At 55.4% G+C, this 17,974-nt stretch overlaps 1 protein-coding gene across 21 annotated transcripts in view; it reads left to right on the top strand.

Annotated features, from left to right (window-relative positions):
• EPS15L1 (epidermal growth factor receptor pathway substrate 15 like 1) overlaps window positions 1-15,851 on the top strand; it is a 101,442-nt gene extending 85,591 nt beyond the window's left edge. For 9 of the 21 annotated variants that reach the window (XR_004349036.1, XM_032625255.1, XM_032625256.1 and 6 more), the window contains 2 exons: window positions 9,573-9,778; window positions 15,216-15,851. Coding sequence is in view for 20 of the 21 variants with exons in the window: in XM_032625255.1 (XP_032481146.1) it covers window positions 9,573-9,778; window positions 15,216-15,362 (353 nt within the window). In the remaining variant the exon portion in view is untranslated. Of the gene's footprint in view, window positions 1-8,785; window positions 9,290-9,572; window positions 9,991-15,215 lie in introns of those variants that run through there. The other 12 variants (XM_032625270.1, XM_032625268.1, XM_032625273.1 and 9 more) reach the window with 6 other exon arrangements.
• Window positions 15,852-17,974: the final 2,123 nt, after the last annotated feature.

The raw sequence follows: 17,974 nt of genomic DNA on the forward strand, positions 1-17,974 counted from the left end.
CGCTCTTGTTGCCTATCGTTCAGCGGGGTGCAAGTGCCCAGGCTTGGGGTTCTGGAGCAGAGGAGTCAGGGCTTAGCCAGCTGGGCTCTGGTGGTGGGGTATAGCAGGGCCTCGTGTTAGGGTGCAGGCCCAGAGAGTGTGGACTCCCCTCTCTGGTGTCTCTGCATCCGTGTGAACAGACAGCAGCTGCCACCTTGACCCCGGCCCCCTCCCCGGCCGCCGGGGGGTGCCTCGTGTACCTGCCCCCAGGCCTCCTGCAGCCCCTTGGTTCCACCTACAGCAAGGTGAGGGGGCCCAGGAAGATGTTCCTTGTGCAGCCCTTGCTGTTCTGATGGGGTGAATGTGGTCCCTCATCTCTCACATTCAGAGCACTGAGTCAACCCCCGGCCGCCGCCATTGTCAGTTGAAAAACAGCACATGTGTGTATCTGAGTGGGTGGTGGGAACTGGCTGTAAAGGGAGTGAGAGTGGGCGGGTCCCCCATCTACTGCAGGCTCTCTGGCTCCTTTCATGCGGCCCCGACAATGGGAGGGGGCTCCGCACCCCCCCCTCCAGTGCGCAAGTGCCTTCAAACTGGCTTCCAGACCCGCTGTGTGGCACCCTGGGGATTTTGTTAAATGTGGGCACGGCACCTCTCTGCCCGTGCAGTGGTGGCGTTCTGGCAGCATTGGCACTGCTCTATAGGGAGGAACAAAGCCTGGGCCACTGCGGCCCCAGGGCTCTCCCCACCAGGCTGTAGCTAACATCTCCCTTGTCCCCCCGCAAGGCACCCTAGGCCCCTCAGAGGGACGAGGCAAGCCAGCACACAGGGCTGATTCAGCAGAGTGTGTTGCAGGCGCAAATCAAAGAACAAATACGGTTTTTCAAAAAGCAGAACTGTGAGACCTGCCAGTCTGCATTATTTTAGTTGCGAAGAGTGATTTGTGATTTGTAAATTTGTTTATATGTCATGTACCCACTCCCCGTTTTTGCTGCAGAACTAACGTAGCCCCTGTCAGGTTTCTTATGAATGTCTTAGGAGCTTTTCGTGGAAACCTTGAAAATTGTATTTTTCAGTCCAAAGGATATTTGTCTTTTGAGGACCCTAAAAGTGTGGCTACTCTTCCCCCTTCTCTCCTTTTCCTTCTGACAGTGCGAAGACCTCACATCCAGTGGGCTCCTCAGCCTTGACTACCCTGGGCACCTCCCAGAGAATGAAAAACGCATCAGTTCAGGGGGCGCCTGGTGGATAATAGTAAATATTTGTTCAGCTTTTCTCAACAATTCAGAACCAAACCTCATCCTGTTCCCTTCAATGCATTAAGCAGATTTTTCTTAAAATTCGGTAAATATTTTTAGTGGAAAATCTCAAGATTGTGATGGTGGGGACCTCAGATTTTATCTGCCGGCACTGTGCTGCTTGGCACGGCTTTGATCTGCCGGGCTTGCCTTCTCCTCGCGTGTGCATCAGCCACAGCGAGCGGGGCTGGTGTCTGCAGGACTCCTCGCTGGCAAGCCACTTGGGTGGCCCTGTGGGTCACGTCCTGAGAAATTAGCTCTCCTCGCTCTCCCGCCCCATCCCGCCACAGGGGGACGTGTGTTTTTCACGTGTGTTGGTGAAAAGCGATCTTCTTCAGTAAAAAGTTCCCAAGTGATTATGGATGTGAAAGGTTGTGCTCCAGACAGCCTGCTTTCTCTCTCCCCCCAGTTAAGCTTTGTTGGTGGGTTTAAGGGGGCAGGAAGGGAGGCACCAAGGTGACAAGGAGTGCCTCCTCCCAGCCATAGCTCTTCTGTGTAGTATGACTCTCGGAAGCCTGGCGGTTGTGTAGGCGTCCCCTATAGTGTAGGACGAGTGACAGTTGTGTAGGCGTCCCCTGTAGTGTAGGACGAGTGACTGTTGTGTAGGCGTCCCCCGTAGTGTAGGACGAGTGACAGTTGTGTGGACATCCCGTGTTGCAACGAATGGCAGTTTGGGAACGTCCTGTGTTGTGTAGGGTAGTAGCTCAGGTGGGGCAGCTGTCCTGACCACAAACCTTTGTTTTTTATTTTTGTGTTTTGTTGTTTTTGTATTTAAGTCTCATCTACAGAACTGCATTTCCCAACTGCAGCCCTCAATCTTATAAATAGAACGCAGCAAGTATCTGGTTGGGATGAAAACATACACTCAGTCTCATGTCTATTTTTGATATTTTCATTCATCCGATTTATTGAGACCCCCCCCGCCCTCAAATCACCCAACCCTCTTACTTTTCTTCTAAGTAAAGAATTTCAAGCAAGAGAACCTGGCTTCTTTCAGTGTTCACATTTGTATGTTGAGGGGGGTTTGTGTTCTATCATTCTCTCCGCTCACCGCCGCTGCAGGGACCCTCCCGGCAGAGAGCTTCCCGAGAGGCTAGGAGGGAGGGTCGGCACGGGCTTCACCACTGCTGGGTTGCCGGGGGCCTGTGTGGCCTCGGAAAGTTCAGAAGTAGGGGAATGAAAGACATTGCTACCAGGGTGGGGCCGGCCACCGAAGTTTTTTTTAACAGCACACACCGTGGTAAACCATCGGGTTCATATTGTTTTTGCTCAAGGCTGTCCTGTGTGTGGTTTCGGTGCACCGCTGGGGTAGCTGCTGAAACTGCTGCGGTTTGAAATAAGTCCTATTCTGTCCTATCCTCAACCTTGCGTTCCTCCCTCTGGTCATGAAGACTTCTCTGAGTGATGGAGAGTCTCTCTGGGGGGCGCGGCAGCAGCTTCCAGCCAGCCCCCAGGGCTGGAAGTCACGGGCTCCAGCCTCTGCAGCCACAGCCTCCCCTACGCTCAGGGCTCCCTTCCCTGGGCAGGTGTCTAGGAATGACAGGCCAGGTATCATCCTGGTTACCTTTATACCAAAATTTAAAAAAAAAAGGGTGATCTGTGCTCTCTTCACTGAAACACGCCCCAGTCAAGCTTTTTCCTTACTCTCAGTACCCGGAGCCATGGAAAGGCATAAAGCCAGGCAGCCGACTTTGCTCAGGGGGCATGGAGGCAGATAGAGTTACTTTGTCCCGTTTGAGATGAGCAACACCTCAGAAAATCGGAAAAAAAAAAAAAAAAAAAAAACAAGGAGTTAGCAGAAGTGGTTACATAAAAGCAGGAACTAGCCCCAGAATGTTTTAAAAGTGCAGCTGCTAAAAATAAACGGGGGCGCAGAGTGGGAAGTTTGGACCAAGGGCAATCAGGGCGAGGGTTTCTTTGTAAGAAGCCTATGCTCGTGAGCATCGTGTCAGGCCGATCCGGGGATGCCACCGATTTCGCACGTGCCAGGTCCGATAATTCAGCCTCTGTGCCTGAGCACAAAGGCAGATAACCGAGAAAAAACCGTTTGTTTTTCTCCCCCTCACGCCCCCGAAAACAGGAGCAGTTGACGTGCCCTGGTTTCATATTAACACAGTCATGATTTCTAAATAACAACGGTTTCGGCAGCAGAGTAAAACCAGTCCTGGGCTGTGCTTGACATGATTGACAGTTCTCATCTCCCCGATCATCTCTTTGCTTGTCGGAAACCTCAACTTGACATTCTAGCTGGCTGGATTCTTAACTGCCCCCTGCCCCCCACCAAAAACTGATTTAAAAAAAAAAAAAATTCCCCAAAGCAGGGGAGGAAGGTCTTCTTAATTGAAAAAGGAAAAAAAAGAAAAGCGCACAAGTGGGTGATGATGTGTTTATTTGAACATTTGGACTGTTGTGGTCGCTCTCAGGGCCTGGCTGGGGTCGACTGACCCACTTATCCCGGCTCAGATGTCTGCCCTTTGTGAGCAACTCCTGCAAGAAGTGCTCCAGGAAATCAAGCAGCCGTCCACCCTGGACTTGCTGCTGGAACCAGAGGCTGCTCTGGGCCCTGGGCTTTTCAGCCTGTCCCTGGCAACTCTTACTTTAAATTGGATTTGGATTTTGCTATTTGGTCCATTCTTTTAGTTTCTGATTTAAAAAAAATTAGCCCAAGAGTGCACCGATGAATACTTGTTGCCCTTTCTTGCAAAGGAGGGAAGCCAGATGCCTATATCCCTTCCTGGCTCATCAGTGGGGTTCCCCCAAAGGCCTCAGGCCCCTTAGGATGGCCCCGTGGAGCCTGGGTGGTGGCACCCCACCCATGAGGACCCCCACCAGGAAGAGGGCACCTGCAGCGTGCTGAGCCCCGCCTACGTGGAGCTGACCCTCAGGTGTGCTGGAGGCTAGACCAAGACAGGTTGGTGCATGGGAGGTAGACAGGGCAGTGGGGAAGCCTGCGGGGGTGGAGTGAGCCCTGGAGAAGGGTCTTTCAGGGGAAGGGAAAGGCTGTGTCAGGGCCGGGGGAGACTGGCCGTGCTGGACAGTGCAGGGCGGTCAGCATGGTGGAAGTCGCTAGTTGCTATGGGAAGGAGACCGCGGTGGCCAGGCTGCAGGGACTGTGCCCGCTGAGGTCAGTGTCCCTTCCCTCAGTGTCGCCACCCCTCAGGACCGCATCTCCCAGAGTGCCCCTGCCAGAGGCACACATTATACCGGCTCAGTTCGCAGGTGAGGACCCGTCACCCTGGGCCCAGAGAAGGCTGCAGGTGTTTCAGGGCCCCCACCCCCCGAGCATAGTTCACTCGGGAACATGTCTGTCCATCCACGATCAAGCCCCAGTGATGCCCCTGCTTGGGGTTTGGAGAGCGAGGCGGGGTCTGCATCTTGGTGCGCCCTGCAGGGGGACTCTGTGGTGGGTGTGGAGCACACCTGGGGCGTGGTGCTATTCCACCCTGCAGGAGGAGGCTGCCTGGAGGGACTGAGGAAGCAGGATGGTGGCGGCCAGTGCACACAACTCAGCAGTTCAAGGGGAGGACACTGTTGCCCAGGGGCTGCACATGCCCACCACGCTGCGCACGGGACATACAAGTGGCTCTGTTAGAGCAGAGAGCTGCAGTCAGGGGTCCTCGGTTTCCTAGTGGGGCCCATAGGGGCAAGCTGTCCTGACCTCTAGGGATTGGAGCTGCGCCAGCCTGGCCTGGCATTGTCAAACCAGTAACGCTTGATTTACGAAAGCAGGCAGCCCATCCCAGGCCGAGCCCGGCTCCGGCAGCCGTGCACAGCCGGTGCTCTATTACCCTGTGTGAGTGTGCTAGGGCCGCCGTAACAAATACCACAGACTGGGTGGCTTAGACAGCCGAAACTGATCGTCTCACAGATTTGGAGGCTGCAAGTCCGAGATCAAGGTGTAGGTAGGGTTGGTTTCTCCTGAGTTCTCTCTTCTTGGCTTGTAGACAGCGTCCTCCCCCCGTGTCTTCCCGTGGTCTCCGCTCTGTGCATGTCTGTGTCCGACTTTCCTCTGCTTCCAAGATCACCAGTCCTATTGGATTAGGGCCCACTCATAGGACCTCATACTAATTTAATTACTTCTGCAAAGATCCCGTGTCCAAAGACAGTCACATTCCGAGGTACTGGGGGAGAGGACCTGAACATAGTGAATTGGGGGGTGCTGCGAGGGGAACCAATTCAGCCCATCACAACCCCACTTCATGGATAAGGAAACTGAGGCTGAGAGAGCAAGGCTGAGTGGGGTGGTGGCTGTGCTTTGCACCATCTTCCAGGGGCCCACACCCCACTCCCTGCCCAGGGCTGAGCTGGGAGGGCTGAACACAGGCATGGGGAGACAGCGGGTCACAGGCGTTTGAGGTGGAGGTGCCATCTGGGCAGAGGGACTGTCTGAAAAGAAGCCCTGGGTTGGGGGGTCCTGGAGGGGGGAGGGAGGTGCCGCTCAGGCCCTGGAGGGCTGTTGGGGGATGAAGTCGGGAAGGGTTTCGTGTGGGCTGTAGGGCCTTCTGGATTCGCCACAGCGGATGCAGGGCCCCAGGGCAGGGCCAGGCATGGTGGAGCTTGCATGTTAGAAAGCTCCGTTCAACAGAGGGGTCTAAGCAGCGGGCCCTGCCCTAGGCAGCAGGGACACAGCTGAGGACAGCAGGGCCCTCACCCTCATGGAGCTCACGTTCTGTTGGGAAAGAGAGAAAATACACAGCAAGTGACATAATAACGACGGAGCATGACGAGGGCTGCAGAGGTGTCTGAGCCAGAAGTGGGGAGGGCGGCCTCTGTGTGTGCGGCACCCACACGAGGAAGAGCGCTCCAGCCTGCGCAGCAGCAAGCGCAGAGGACTGCGCTGGGCAGGGGCAGGATGGCCGAGGCTGGGGTGTGTATTCCCAGAGCAGCGGGGAGAGCACGGCAGTGTCGGGTCAGCTCTGCGTTAAAAGGCCACCTTGCTGGGTGCGGATGGCCCGTGGGGTGAGAACCTGAGAGGGTGAGCAGCCAGTGGCTGTCGCAGGGGTGATTCCCAGGGACCCGGGAGAGGTGAGGACCACTTGCCTGAGGTGGTGGTGCGGCCATGTGGACCAGAGCACCCTGCCTCACGCCCACCCTCCCTCCTGCCCAGGGTGCCCCTGGGCTCCGCCTGGCTGCCCACTGCTCGCAGCTGCACAGCCTGGAGTTGACACGCTGCCGGGCAGCTCTTGCCCGACCCCTCCCGCCAGAGCTGTGCTCTCACCTCTGAAGAGAGGGGAAGGGGTCCACGGCAACATGGTAGCGCGGGAGGCCTTGGCTCACCCATCGGCTCGACCCTTGGATCAGGGAGTAGGCTGGTTGTGTAAGGTGGCCTTGGGGGAGGCATTTCTTCAAAGCCAGCACCCAGATCGCCCTGCTCTCTGAAGCCTAGGGGCTGAGGTCCAGGAGGGAGAGGAGGAGGCGGGATAGCCAACAGCAGGGAGAATGTCTCGGGGGGGGCGGCATTTGGTGCTGGGTGGGGTGGGCAGCCTGAAGTCTGTGGCTCTGTCACAAATAGGAGAGAAGGGACCGGAGGTAGAGAACTCAGCCTGCACAGAAGATGGGTCGTGGGGATCAGCCCCAGGACTTCACCCTGAGAAGCAGTTACCCTGGGGGAGAGAGGCCCTAACTCCTGCTGTGCCGCCGGACTTGGCACCGCCGTTCTGGGGAAGGACCCCCCACCCAGGGGCTTTGTCGGTGGCTCACCTGGCTTATTGGGCCTCAGGGCTGACTGAACTGATTCGTGGCCACAGGGAGAGGTTGACCGATGTCCCAGCCTACAGCCTCCTCTCCACCCTCCCTTCTTGGTCGGGGTGCATACTGTCGGAGCCTGGGACAGGCAGTGTGACAGGGAAGGTCAGGCTGCAGTGGGCACACCTTCTGACCCACAGCTCCACCTCCAGAAACGTCTCCTATAAATAAACACACGTGCGTGGGGGTGCTGCTCGTGACAGTGAGAGCCTGCAAAGGCCAGGGGTCAGCAAAGGGGCCCCATTAGGCCACAGGCAAGGGCATAGAGGTGCTCCGCTCTGACCGCAGGAAGCAACAGAGGGCTGGGTGCAGGGCTGCATGTGTCTCAGAGTCCTGGGCAAGCCTCGGGAAGTTAAGACTCTCGGTTTCCTTGAACAAGCAAAAAGAAACCAGCAGCAGCTCTGACGGGAGGGGGCGGCTTGGGGCCTCTGTGTTCCAGCTGTCGGTGGGGGCATCCATGCACTGGCATCCCCCGCCCACCCGGAAGTCCCGATTCAGGTGGGATGGGGTGTGGGGATTTTAACCAGTGCTTCTGGTGGGCTCGGCGCCCATCTCTTCTCCGTGGGCTCTCCCAGGCGGGACCGCGTCACTGGTAACTCGAATTTCTCATGCATGGGTGAAGCTGACAGAGACAGGGTGGCATTTGTACCTTACGGCCACCCAGCTGCTGCGTTGAGTGACAAGTGAATAAACTTGCGTGTCCAGGGGGGCCTCAGGCCAGGCTCTCACAGGCCCCACACACACTGAGCCCTGCTTGCGTGTCCAGGGGGGCCTCAGGCCAGGCTCTCACAGGCCCCACACACACTGAGCCCTGCTTGCGTGTCCAGGGGGGCCTCAGGCCAGGCTCTCACAGGCCCCACACACACTGAGCCCTGCTTGCGTGTCCAGGGGGGCCTCAGGCCAGGCTCTCACAGGCCCCACACACACTGAGCCCTGCTTGCGTGTCCAGGGGGGCCTCAGGCCAGGCTCTCACAGGCCCCACACACACTGAGCCCTGCTTGCGCAGGCACTGCGGTGCCGGATGCTGAGTGGCCTGGAGTGGGGCGCAGCCCCGTGCAGCCCCGAGGAGCATGCCGTGCACCAGTCACCCGGTCTGACCCCTACCTCTTCGTTCCCACTTCCCAGACAGGAAACTGAGGCCAGCTGGAGCTGAGGGGTTTGTCCTCATCTGGGTCTCAGAACTAAGGGTGACAGAGGCAGGAGTCGTTAGGGACACCTTGAGGCGGTCAGAAATGTGGCCTGGGAAGCAGCGTCAGAGAGGGTGGTTTTGGAGCTGGGCATGGAGATGGACGTGCGGGCAGGTGGGGTGGCGGAGGCGAGCAGGGTGAAGAAGGCAGGTGTCCTGGGCTCAGGTGCTACAGGGGTCAGCTGTAGCTCAGGGCCAGGGGCATTCTCTGGACGTGCAGCTGGATGTCCAGGGTCTTCTGTGGAATGTGACCCTCGGCTTTTGGGTTCTTTTTGCACATTACTTTGAAATTGCAAGAGTAAACATAGGCAGCTCAGTTAACAAATCAGAATCATGTTAAGTATCCTTGAGCCTCTAGCCTGGGCTTGGACACAGAGCTGCCAAATTGAACGTCTCACCCCCTGGGTTACCCCAGTACCCTGGGCAGCTGTTGGGCAAATGAATGGCATCAGGCAGGAACCTGGCCTGCAAAACAGGCAGATCCCTGAGGCTCATCACGTGGGCCCCCCGCCCCCTCTTGCCAAGCAGGCCTGGAGAAGGTTCAGGTTCCTAGCGGATTGTTCTGACATATTGGCAGGATTTGTTGGGAGAAGCCACCTGTCCTCAGGCCATACCCCCGAAGCATGGCCTCACAACCTCATTTCCCTCCAATTCTAAACACCTCTCTCCCGCGTCCCTGTGGAGATCTGCCTTGCCGGGACCGGGGCATCCCAGAGCCACCCTCTTGGCAAGAGCCCAGAAAGGCCCAAAGCCTGCCCCTTGGAGCCAAAGGGACAGAAGCGGGAGCTGGAAACGAATTTAAACCCAGGACGGCAGAGTGGGTTTGTCTGGTGAGCTGCCTCCGGACCCTCACGACTAACACGGCTAACTCTACACACACCACATTGTGAAACTAATCGCCCTGTTTAGTTGCAAGTAATCTCCACCCCCTTTTTTTTAATTGTTGGAAGCTTGCAGTGTATTTTTCTGCTCAGCCATGACTTTTTAAAAACTCAGTGTGATAGTAAATGTGTTGCCATGCTAAAATGAATCACTTTGAAACACGCCTGCATGTGAGCTTTTTAAAGATGATGTAAATTTTAGCTGCGGTGGGAGGGGAGGGGAGGGGGTCATCTGAAGTGCTTTTCTTGTAACGCCCACAAACCATTAAGCCTCCGGGATAAATGGAGAGGAAAGCCAAGATCCACGCAGATTCCCCGGGGTCCGTCCCACGAGCGGCATTCCAGCTCTTTCCAAAGAGGGATAGGGTTTCCCAGGGAGCTCGTGCCCGGCTCTTCAGTCAGGACTCTGTTCTGTCCGTGGTCAGTAACTTGTATTTCTTTTTTTTCTCCTTTTTTTTTTTTTTCTTCTCCTAAACTTTCCAGGTAAAAGTACACCCGTAAGCCAGCTTGGTTCTGCAGACTTTCCCGAGCCCCCCGATCCATTCCAGCCACTCGGGGCTGACAGCAGTGACCCGTTCCAAAATAAAAAGGGTTTTGGGGACCCGTTTAGTGGAAAAGATCCATTTGCTCCCTCCTCTTCAGCTAAACCTTCTAAAGCCTCCTCCTTGGGCTTTGCAGACTTCACCTCTGTAAGTTAAGTTCTCCGCCTCTGCGCCATTCCCTCCCCTCCCTACGCTTGCAGCTTCTTTGGGGTTATTTCTTTTTTGTCTCTTTCGAATGGCAAACCTCCTCCTGGCTCAAGTCTCCCGGTACCTCACACCATCACCTGTGTTATTTATTCTGTACTGCTGCTTTCTGTAAGAAAAACGGTTTCTCAATAAAAAAAGAGCTCTGGTTTGGATACTCTGTGATAAGGGCACGTTTTCTTCCAGCAGGGTGGCCCAGTGTGCCTGTTTTTCTGTCCTTCACGGTAGACTCTTTGTATTAGTTCTGTTGCCCAGAGCCTGTTGTGTTCATTGATTTTTTTGGAAGCCACGACATCAGACGCTTCTGAAGTACGAAAACAAGACTGCTAAAGTTACATTCGGGTCTTGCTGTCTTCAAAAAAGTCTTTGTGGGGGAGTTCTGATGGTCCCACCCAGTGCATTTTGGGCAGCAAGTGCAAATTGAAGGACCCAGCCGGATCACATGAAGGGAAAGCAAATTTGATTTTTAAAAACTTTTATTTCAGTTACCAGCTACAATGAAAACTGAAATGCAACCTAGAACAGCCACTCTGAATCCCCTTCATTTGCAGGGAAAAAACCCAAAAACTCAGAAAGCCATTCGCAGAGTTAAGTGCCTTTTTCAAAGCTAATCCAGGGATTTTGAAAGTCTGGTTTTGTGTCTTGGTGTGAAAAAAGATTCCAGATTGTAAAACGCTGTCACATTAGAGTGTTTTCAGTACCCTCATCAGTACCCAGAGATGTTGTTCTCAGAGAGCTTCAGACGTTGTCTTCCCAGAATCAGTCTCACTGTCTGTTGCGCACCTGTGTTTTTTAAAAGGTTTTCTTCCCTCGATTTTGCAGAGTTTCCTCGTTCGTTGTGAGATGTGTTGTTTATAGATGCTTCCACTCCTAGAATATCCGTCTTAAAGCACGCTCTGCCGTATCAGTGCCCAGTGAACACCCAGTTCCTTTCAGATCCACCTCGCGCACAGCTGTCGTGGCTTATTGAAATCGCCCAAGACGCCGACACATTCCTGGCTCTTGGCGACCTGTAAATATTTTATGACTGCAGTTAGTGGGGTTTTGCTGACAGCCAGGGCACAGTGTGGATATATATACAAGTGGCAACATTGTTAATAAAAGCCAGAAACAAAACCCGCTTTATCTACAGTTTCTTAGATAGCACTGCCTTTATTTTTCAATGGAAAAACTGTGAAACACTGATGAAAAAAAATAGATCTATTCACGCATGACTCAGGTACTCTAGGGTAGGGCGGAAGGGTAAGTGGATTTGAATGGCAATTGGAAGAAATGACTGTTCTCCCTCTGAAATACACAGTTCTATTTCCTGTGCCCACCCCACCCCCAACCCCCCCCACCCCCCCGTCCCCCGCTGGTTTTTGGAAAACTTTTTTTTTAAAACCCCAAGATTTCAAGTTATCATTTGATACATCATTTCTGGTCATTCCAGCACAGTTGTTAACATCGATTTTAAAACACCCCTGGGATTTAATCACCCTCAACTGCAGGTGAGGAATTGGATTCTGCCCAGTTTGCAGCCCTGCTGTTTTATGTTTAAAATCACCTTTCCCGCTTCAGACGCCCCAGTCTTTCCAGGGGAAATCACCTGACTGGGAGATTCAGCCCACTCTAATGGGATGGGATGCATGGGAGGCAGGACACCTAACTGGTTTGGTTTGTCCCCTCAGTCATACCATGGTCCAAAACATGGTCAAAAGTGTCCTACCTCCAGGGACTCAGGATGTCCTTGCGTTTTCATGGCGTCCGGGGGCTCAGTCCATTGGCCGGTGGTTTCTGTGTTCACTGGACCTCAAATATACATGCCAACTCAAGGCCAAAGTTGGTTCCTCTGGTTTGTGTACTTCAGCTTCCCTGAGTAAATGCAGAGAGGTCTCTAACTGCCCAGCAGCCTGGCAGCGTGACTCTTTCAGATTGGATGTTCTAAGCGTGCCATCAGGACATGTTACCCGTGCAAAAGCAGCTTGGTCCGTGTTGGAGTTCAGGGACGCCAGTGTCACAAGTGTACTCAATCCCGTCCCCCTTGGCATCCCAGCTCTGCCACTCTGGAACCCTCTCATTTATAAGCCCCCCGTTTCCGTCAGTGGGTTACTTGTGCTTGTAGCGGCTCACAGGAGATCTCTCTGGTATTTCTTTTTAAAACAAGCCTTTCTGTCTTAGGTGAATGTGTTTACTAGGAAGTAGTATTTAGAGGTGAGCAAAACAGCGCTTTCTTTTGGGAAGTCTGCATTAAGAGCAGAGCAAATATCAGACGGGATCAGTCACGCTTTGCGCCGTCAAACGAGTCGGATGCTTCCCTGGTGGCGCAGTGGTTGAGGGTCTGCCTGCCGATGCAGGGGACACGGGTTCATGCCCCGGTCCGGGAAGATCCCACATGCCGCAGATCCCACATGCATTATCCTGCTATCCTTGCGATAGCAGGATAAGCGAGTTAATGGGAAGTGGCTAGAAGTGTCCCCACGCGTGATGATGGCAGACGGGTGCACATGTCGATCCCTGGGGAGGAAGGGTGCCGGTGCTTCACGTGCCTCTTCAGAGGCCTCTGAACCTCGGATTTCTGTGGAGAGGCCGCCGAAAACAAACCGCTTAGAGTCCGTCAGGCCCCGGCGCGGGAGGTATCTCGGAAGAGCAGAATGCTCGTGCCCAGCCGGGTCTCGGTTCCTCGACGGCACAAGAGTGAAGCAGACATCGGAGCTTGCCGTTTACCGAGCAGCTCCTGCACCCTCAGGCGGTCCAGATTCACGCCGGTGTGTAACGCATCCAGGTCAGAAGACAAGAGCGCGGCCCGGTCAAGGTATCTCCGCCGGGGCCGGGGGAAGGATTTTCTGCTGCTCCGAGACACAGAGGGAGCCACAGAGAAGCCCCTTCCTCCAGTATCCCTCAGACATCACAGCCTGTTGTGCTCCTCAAGTGCAAGCAGACCACGTGCCTGCTGCGAGTCTCCATCCTGGATCCTAAGCTGGCCTCAAACCAGTCCACTCCGAAGGCATCTAGAACGTTCCTGTCGGCACGTTGACTGTGAACACACAGACTCCTTGAGCAGGAGGCACCCGGGCTGAGCAGGCACCGTGGCGTGGGCCCAGCCTGCCCGTCCCTGGCCATGTGACCTCAGCCAGTCCCTTGACCCCTCCGGGCCTTGGTTTTCAGCTTTGGTGTGGACCACCCCGGTCATTACTTGTTGGCCCCTACCCGCCCCCTCCTCTGAGCTGGCAAGGGCGAGGTCCATGTCAGCCCAGCTGTCCCCTCCCGCTGCTGTCAGCAGCACCGCAGTCATTCCCATCAGCATTTGTTGTTTTTTCCTTGTTTTTCTCCTGAAGAGGTGTTGAAAAATTCCCCAAAGAATACGGTGGGGCGGTGTGGGGGGCGGGGGGGGGGGTGCCGGCCGATTATCTGTGACCAGTGGTGGAAACACGAGGGGCAGGGACTGGCTTTCAGGAGTCCAACTTGGAGACCCATCAGCCCTCTGAGCATTTTTCTGGGCAGTTTCTCTAGAAAACAAGGACCAGCCTTTGTTCCCGGGGATGGCCCCTCTTCGTGCCGACCCTCACCTGCCCCTGTCTGACTCCCCAGGCAGGTGGAGAGAGGCCTCCCGGGCTGTCCTGCTTCCTCCTCCTCCTCCTCGGGGCCACATCCAGCTCCAAAGCAGCCTCCCCCAACCCAGCCCTTCCCAGCCCCAGTCCCCGCTGTCTGGCCCTGCCTCACCCGCACACTGGCTGTCAGGTCATGAAACATTCAGAAGCTGCCAACCCCATCGCCCTGTTCGCTTGCCCAGGGAGCCTCCTCAGGAGAATCTTAGCTCCCTTCTGGGGCCTGTAAGCCCCTCGAGGTCCGGCCCCTTCCACCCTGTGCTCTGTTCTGGCAGACCAAGTTTGAGCACTTGGCGCCCAAGAGCTGGCACCTCACTGGGGATGGTGCCCAGACCTCCAGGGCCTGTCCTGTGCCCTCAACTCTGCAGTTACAGCTGACCACTGCCATCCCCACTGTCCCCCAAACCAGGGAGGAGGTCCAGAGTCCCGAGGGCCCAGGCTCTGCAGCCACCTGTACCTCCACCCCCAGGCCTCAGTGTCCTCAACTGTCAGCCCACCTCCTGGGTTGCCACTCAGACTGTGTGTGTGAAGAAGTAGCCATGAATTCCTGTCTCTGTTCCTGCCGCGGGGCTCCTGGTGGGTCTGCCGGGGCCTCCACAAGAGCCTCTCTCAGGTTGGGATTGTCTGTAGGTCTGTTTGTTCCCGAGTGGCGCCAGGCCCCTCTTTACCTTTGGTGTGTCATCCAGTGCTTAGCAGAGAGCCAGCCAGAGTCAGTGCACGGAAGAGAGATGCTGATCCAGGCAGGCCAGGGGTCCGAATGGGCTGCAGCTCTGCTCGGGGCCAGTGGTGCTGGAGGCCCCTCAACTGGAGGCAGAGTACAGCAACTGGGGGCCTCGGGGGGTTGGGGACCCCCACCAGGGGAAGAGCGTGTGAGGTCTGGCTTTGCTTTTCTTTTCCATAGAGCTAAGGTACCCCGAATGGTTTGAATTCACCCATCTCAGGATCAAAAGGATTTCTTCCCTTGTTTTAAAAAATTATTCTTTAAAAAGTTGAACCTTTCGGAAAAGGACCCCAAGAATAAAAAACTCCTGGACCAGATGGTGGTGTAAATGCCAGGGCTCCTGTAAACGTCCAAGTACAAGGCGGCTCTGAGCGTCTCCCAGAGCTCCTGGGACTGTGGCTGAGACGGAGATGCTGCGTTTCAGGACCTCATCGTCTTGCTTGGCCTCAAGGCCCCTTTACGCGTTTGAGACTCAGAGATCTGTTTGAACCGGAACTCTCCAGCCCCAGCGCCTCTCACCCGGGCATCAAGGCCCGTCCAGGCCCAGGCTCCGTGGGGTTTGCTGTCCCAGCTCCTTGGGGTTCCGCTAACTCTGCTCCCCCAGCTGCTTCCAGAGACGCCCCTGCCGTCCCCCGAGAAGAGGCCCCGCGGGCGTGCTGTGGGGGGGAGTCCCTGGAAGTCTCTCAGTGTCCCCGATATCATGCCTGGCTTCCGCCTCCTTCAGGTCCCTGCAGGGACGGGACGGCTGGTTTCTCTGGTGGCAGTTAAGGTCAGACTCAGCCCTGTGTCTCAGTGCATTGACCCCTTCCAGACTGGGGGGGCAGGACTGGGGCGTGCGCGTCCCCTCCCCCTCCCCAACCAAGACAAGGGCTTCCGGCGTTTCCTGGTCTTCACCTGCACACCGGGCACCTTCCCGCACACACCCCAGCACTGCGTTTCCCCGCACCCACCCGTCCACCCACGACAGGCCTCCGCCTCCTCGCCCAGCAGCACGCCCCCACCCCTCCCCGCCCCAGCAAGCAGGCAGCCAGCGCCGGGGCCGTGTAACCCACCCTCCGTTTTTCCTTCGCAGTTTGGCAATGAGGAGCAGCAGCTGGCGTGGGCCAAGCGGGAGAGCGAGAAGGCGGAGCAGGAGAGGCTGGCGCGGCTGCGGCGGCAGGAGCAGGAGGACCTCGAGCTGGCCATCGCTCTCAGCAAGGCTGACATGCCCACCGCCTAGGCGCGGCCCCGTGCTCACGCCCGCCGGCAGCACAGCCGCGGGCCAGGCTTGCCACAGGCGAGGCCTCGGAAGTCCCTATAGATAGACGCACACTCGGTCTCGGCGGTCTCCGCTTCACGTTGTGACATGTCACAGCCACTGTTATGTCAAGGGCTCGCTGGTCGGAGGGCCTCGGGCTCTGGGTGGCTCACCCAGGGCACGGAAACACAGCTCATCCCAGTGCAGGAGGCCCGAGGAGACGCCCAAGGATCCACCTCTTCGCTGTGACATCCCCGTCTCCCTCCCGGAACCAGCAGGACGAGCAGAGGAAAGCGCCTGTCTCCTGCCTTTCATCCCCTGCTCACAGCTGGGCAAGTACCAGCGTGCGGGGCGCACCCCACCTCGTCGCCTCCCCGACCTCCCCCTGAGACAGACACCCCGGTGATGTATGCATTCATTGTATAAAAATTAAGTTTGAATGATTAATATAAAATATTTTAATACAAAACACTAGAATTCTTTTTTTTCCTCTCTCTTTTCCACTTAAACGTTGTTTTCCTTGCATTAATGTTCACACGTGATGTTACATGAGGCCGACCAGGCAGAGGTGGAAGACCAGGTCGAACGTTCCCGGTTAAATCCTAAGTGTTTGAGCAGAGAAAGCCAGTTTTGGAAGCTTTCAAGGGTCACCCTGTCCCTCGGGATGCAGCGTGCTTCTGAAATGGTGGGCTGTGACCTCACTGCGACTAGGGCAGGTGGCCCTTTGTCCCAACAGTGCAGTTTGAAACGAGATTCCTGCATACGGTTCACTGGGGCCTCGTCTAGTCTGCACGAGGGGTGAGGCCGGCAGGGTGGTCTCCACAGAGTCAGCACACGGGGAGAGCTTTCCACCGGGATGCAGCTGAATTCCCCTAGAACCTTCCAGAAGCTTGGACATAACTGTTGGGATGACCTCAGGAGTTGATGAGGATATTGCAGATTTGCCCCCTGCTTTGCTTCTCACGTCCCCAGGGAGACGAGACAGCCCCGGCCAACTTCCCTTGGGTAAAGATGATCAAAACTTATGAGTCGGAGTGGCCTGAGCACCGAAAAATGCAGTGCAGAACCTCTGACCTTAAAACCATGCAGAAAGGGGGTGAGACACCATTGCCGGGACTTAATTATTTATATTTTATTTATTTACTTTTGGTTGCGTTGGGTCTTCTTTGCTGCACGCGGGCTTTCTATAGTTGCGGCCAGCGGGGGCTACTCTGCATTGCGGTGCCCGGGCCTTTCATTGCGGGGGCTTCTCTTGTTGCAGAGCACGGGCTCTAGGCACACGGGCTTCAGTAGTTGTGGTGCATGGGCTCAGTAGTTGTGGCTCGCGGGCTCTAGAGCGCAGGCTCAGTAGTTGTGGTGCACGGGCTTAGTTGCTCCATGGCATGTGGGATCTTCCCGGACCAGGGCTTGAACCCGTGTCCCCTGCACTGGCAGGCATATTCTGAAGCACTGTGCCACCAGGGAAGTCCCCAGTTGCCAGGACTTAAAGAGGCCCAGAATGTTCCACATCAGAAGGAGCCTTTACTGGAAATGGCAGGGCACGCACAGGCCCTGTTTCTAGGTATCTGTGGCTCTGATACCTAGAAACCCTTCTCTTGAAAAATTCCTTTTCAGTGTGTGTTCTGGGTCTCTGGGTCCCAGTCTTACCTTCTCCCCTTCCTTCCCCAACTAGGGCAGGGCTGTTGACAGCCCCCTACCTACCCCAAATGCTTTATCCCAGCCAGGGAATCATTCTGACAGAGGCACTTACTTGCTTGTTTTTGCATTTTAATAAACTTAATTTTTTTAGATCAGTTTTAGATGTGCAGAGAAATCACAAAGATAGTACAAAGAGTTCCCATAAACCCCTCACGATTTCCTCTCTTTTTAACATCTTACCTCAGGCTGGTACATTTGTTACTGAAGGAACCCCATATTGAGATATGATTATTAACTGAAGTCCACACCTGATTCATATCTCCTCAGTTTTTTTCCTAATACCCTTTTTCTGTCCCAGGATCTCACATGACATTTGGTTGTCGTGTCTCCTTAGGTGCCTCTGGACTGAGTTTCTCAGACTTTCCTTGGTTTCGATGACCTTGACAGTTTTGAGGAGTGGTCAGCCTTCTTGTATGTTGTCCCCCGTTGAGATCTGTCCATGTTTTTCTCATGGTTAGCCTGGGGTGACGGGTTTGGGGAGGACCTCAGGGGTGAAACGCCCTTCTCAACACATCGTATGGAGTCCATGTCATCAATAGGATTCATCACCATTGATGTTGACCTGCATTACCTGAGGATAGATTGCTTTCGAAAGACAGTTTTTCAGACCCAGGTATGTAGTCTCACAGTCTTGCATCAGACCGATACTCTGTGAGATTGAAAGTAAACCATAAACTGGTGTTTACGACAGATTTAGGGGAATGTAGAGATCAACCAGGACAACCCAAGCCCTTGGTAGTCTTTCTGAGGTCCTGGAGTGGGTGGGCTTCCTCGGTGCCCGTGGAAGGGCCTTGCCTCTCTGCCGTGACGTGGGTCTGGGACCTGGTGCCTGGTGCCGAGGCCTGTGGGCTTCCTGGCCTCTGACGTGCCCCTAATCCTCTCTAGAAGAGCTAGCA

This window comes from Phocoena sinus, chromosome 3 (assembly GCF_008692025.1).
Source record: "Phocoena sinus isolate mPhoSin1 chromosome 3, mPhoSin1.pri, whole genome shotgun sequence".
Classification (NCBI taxonomy): domain Eukaryota; kingdom Metazoa; phylum Chordata; class Mammalia; order Artiodactyla; family Phocoenidae; genus Phocoena; species Phocoena sinus.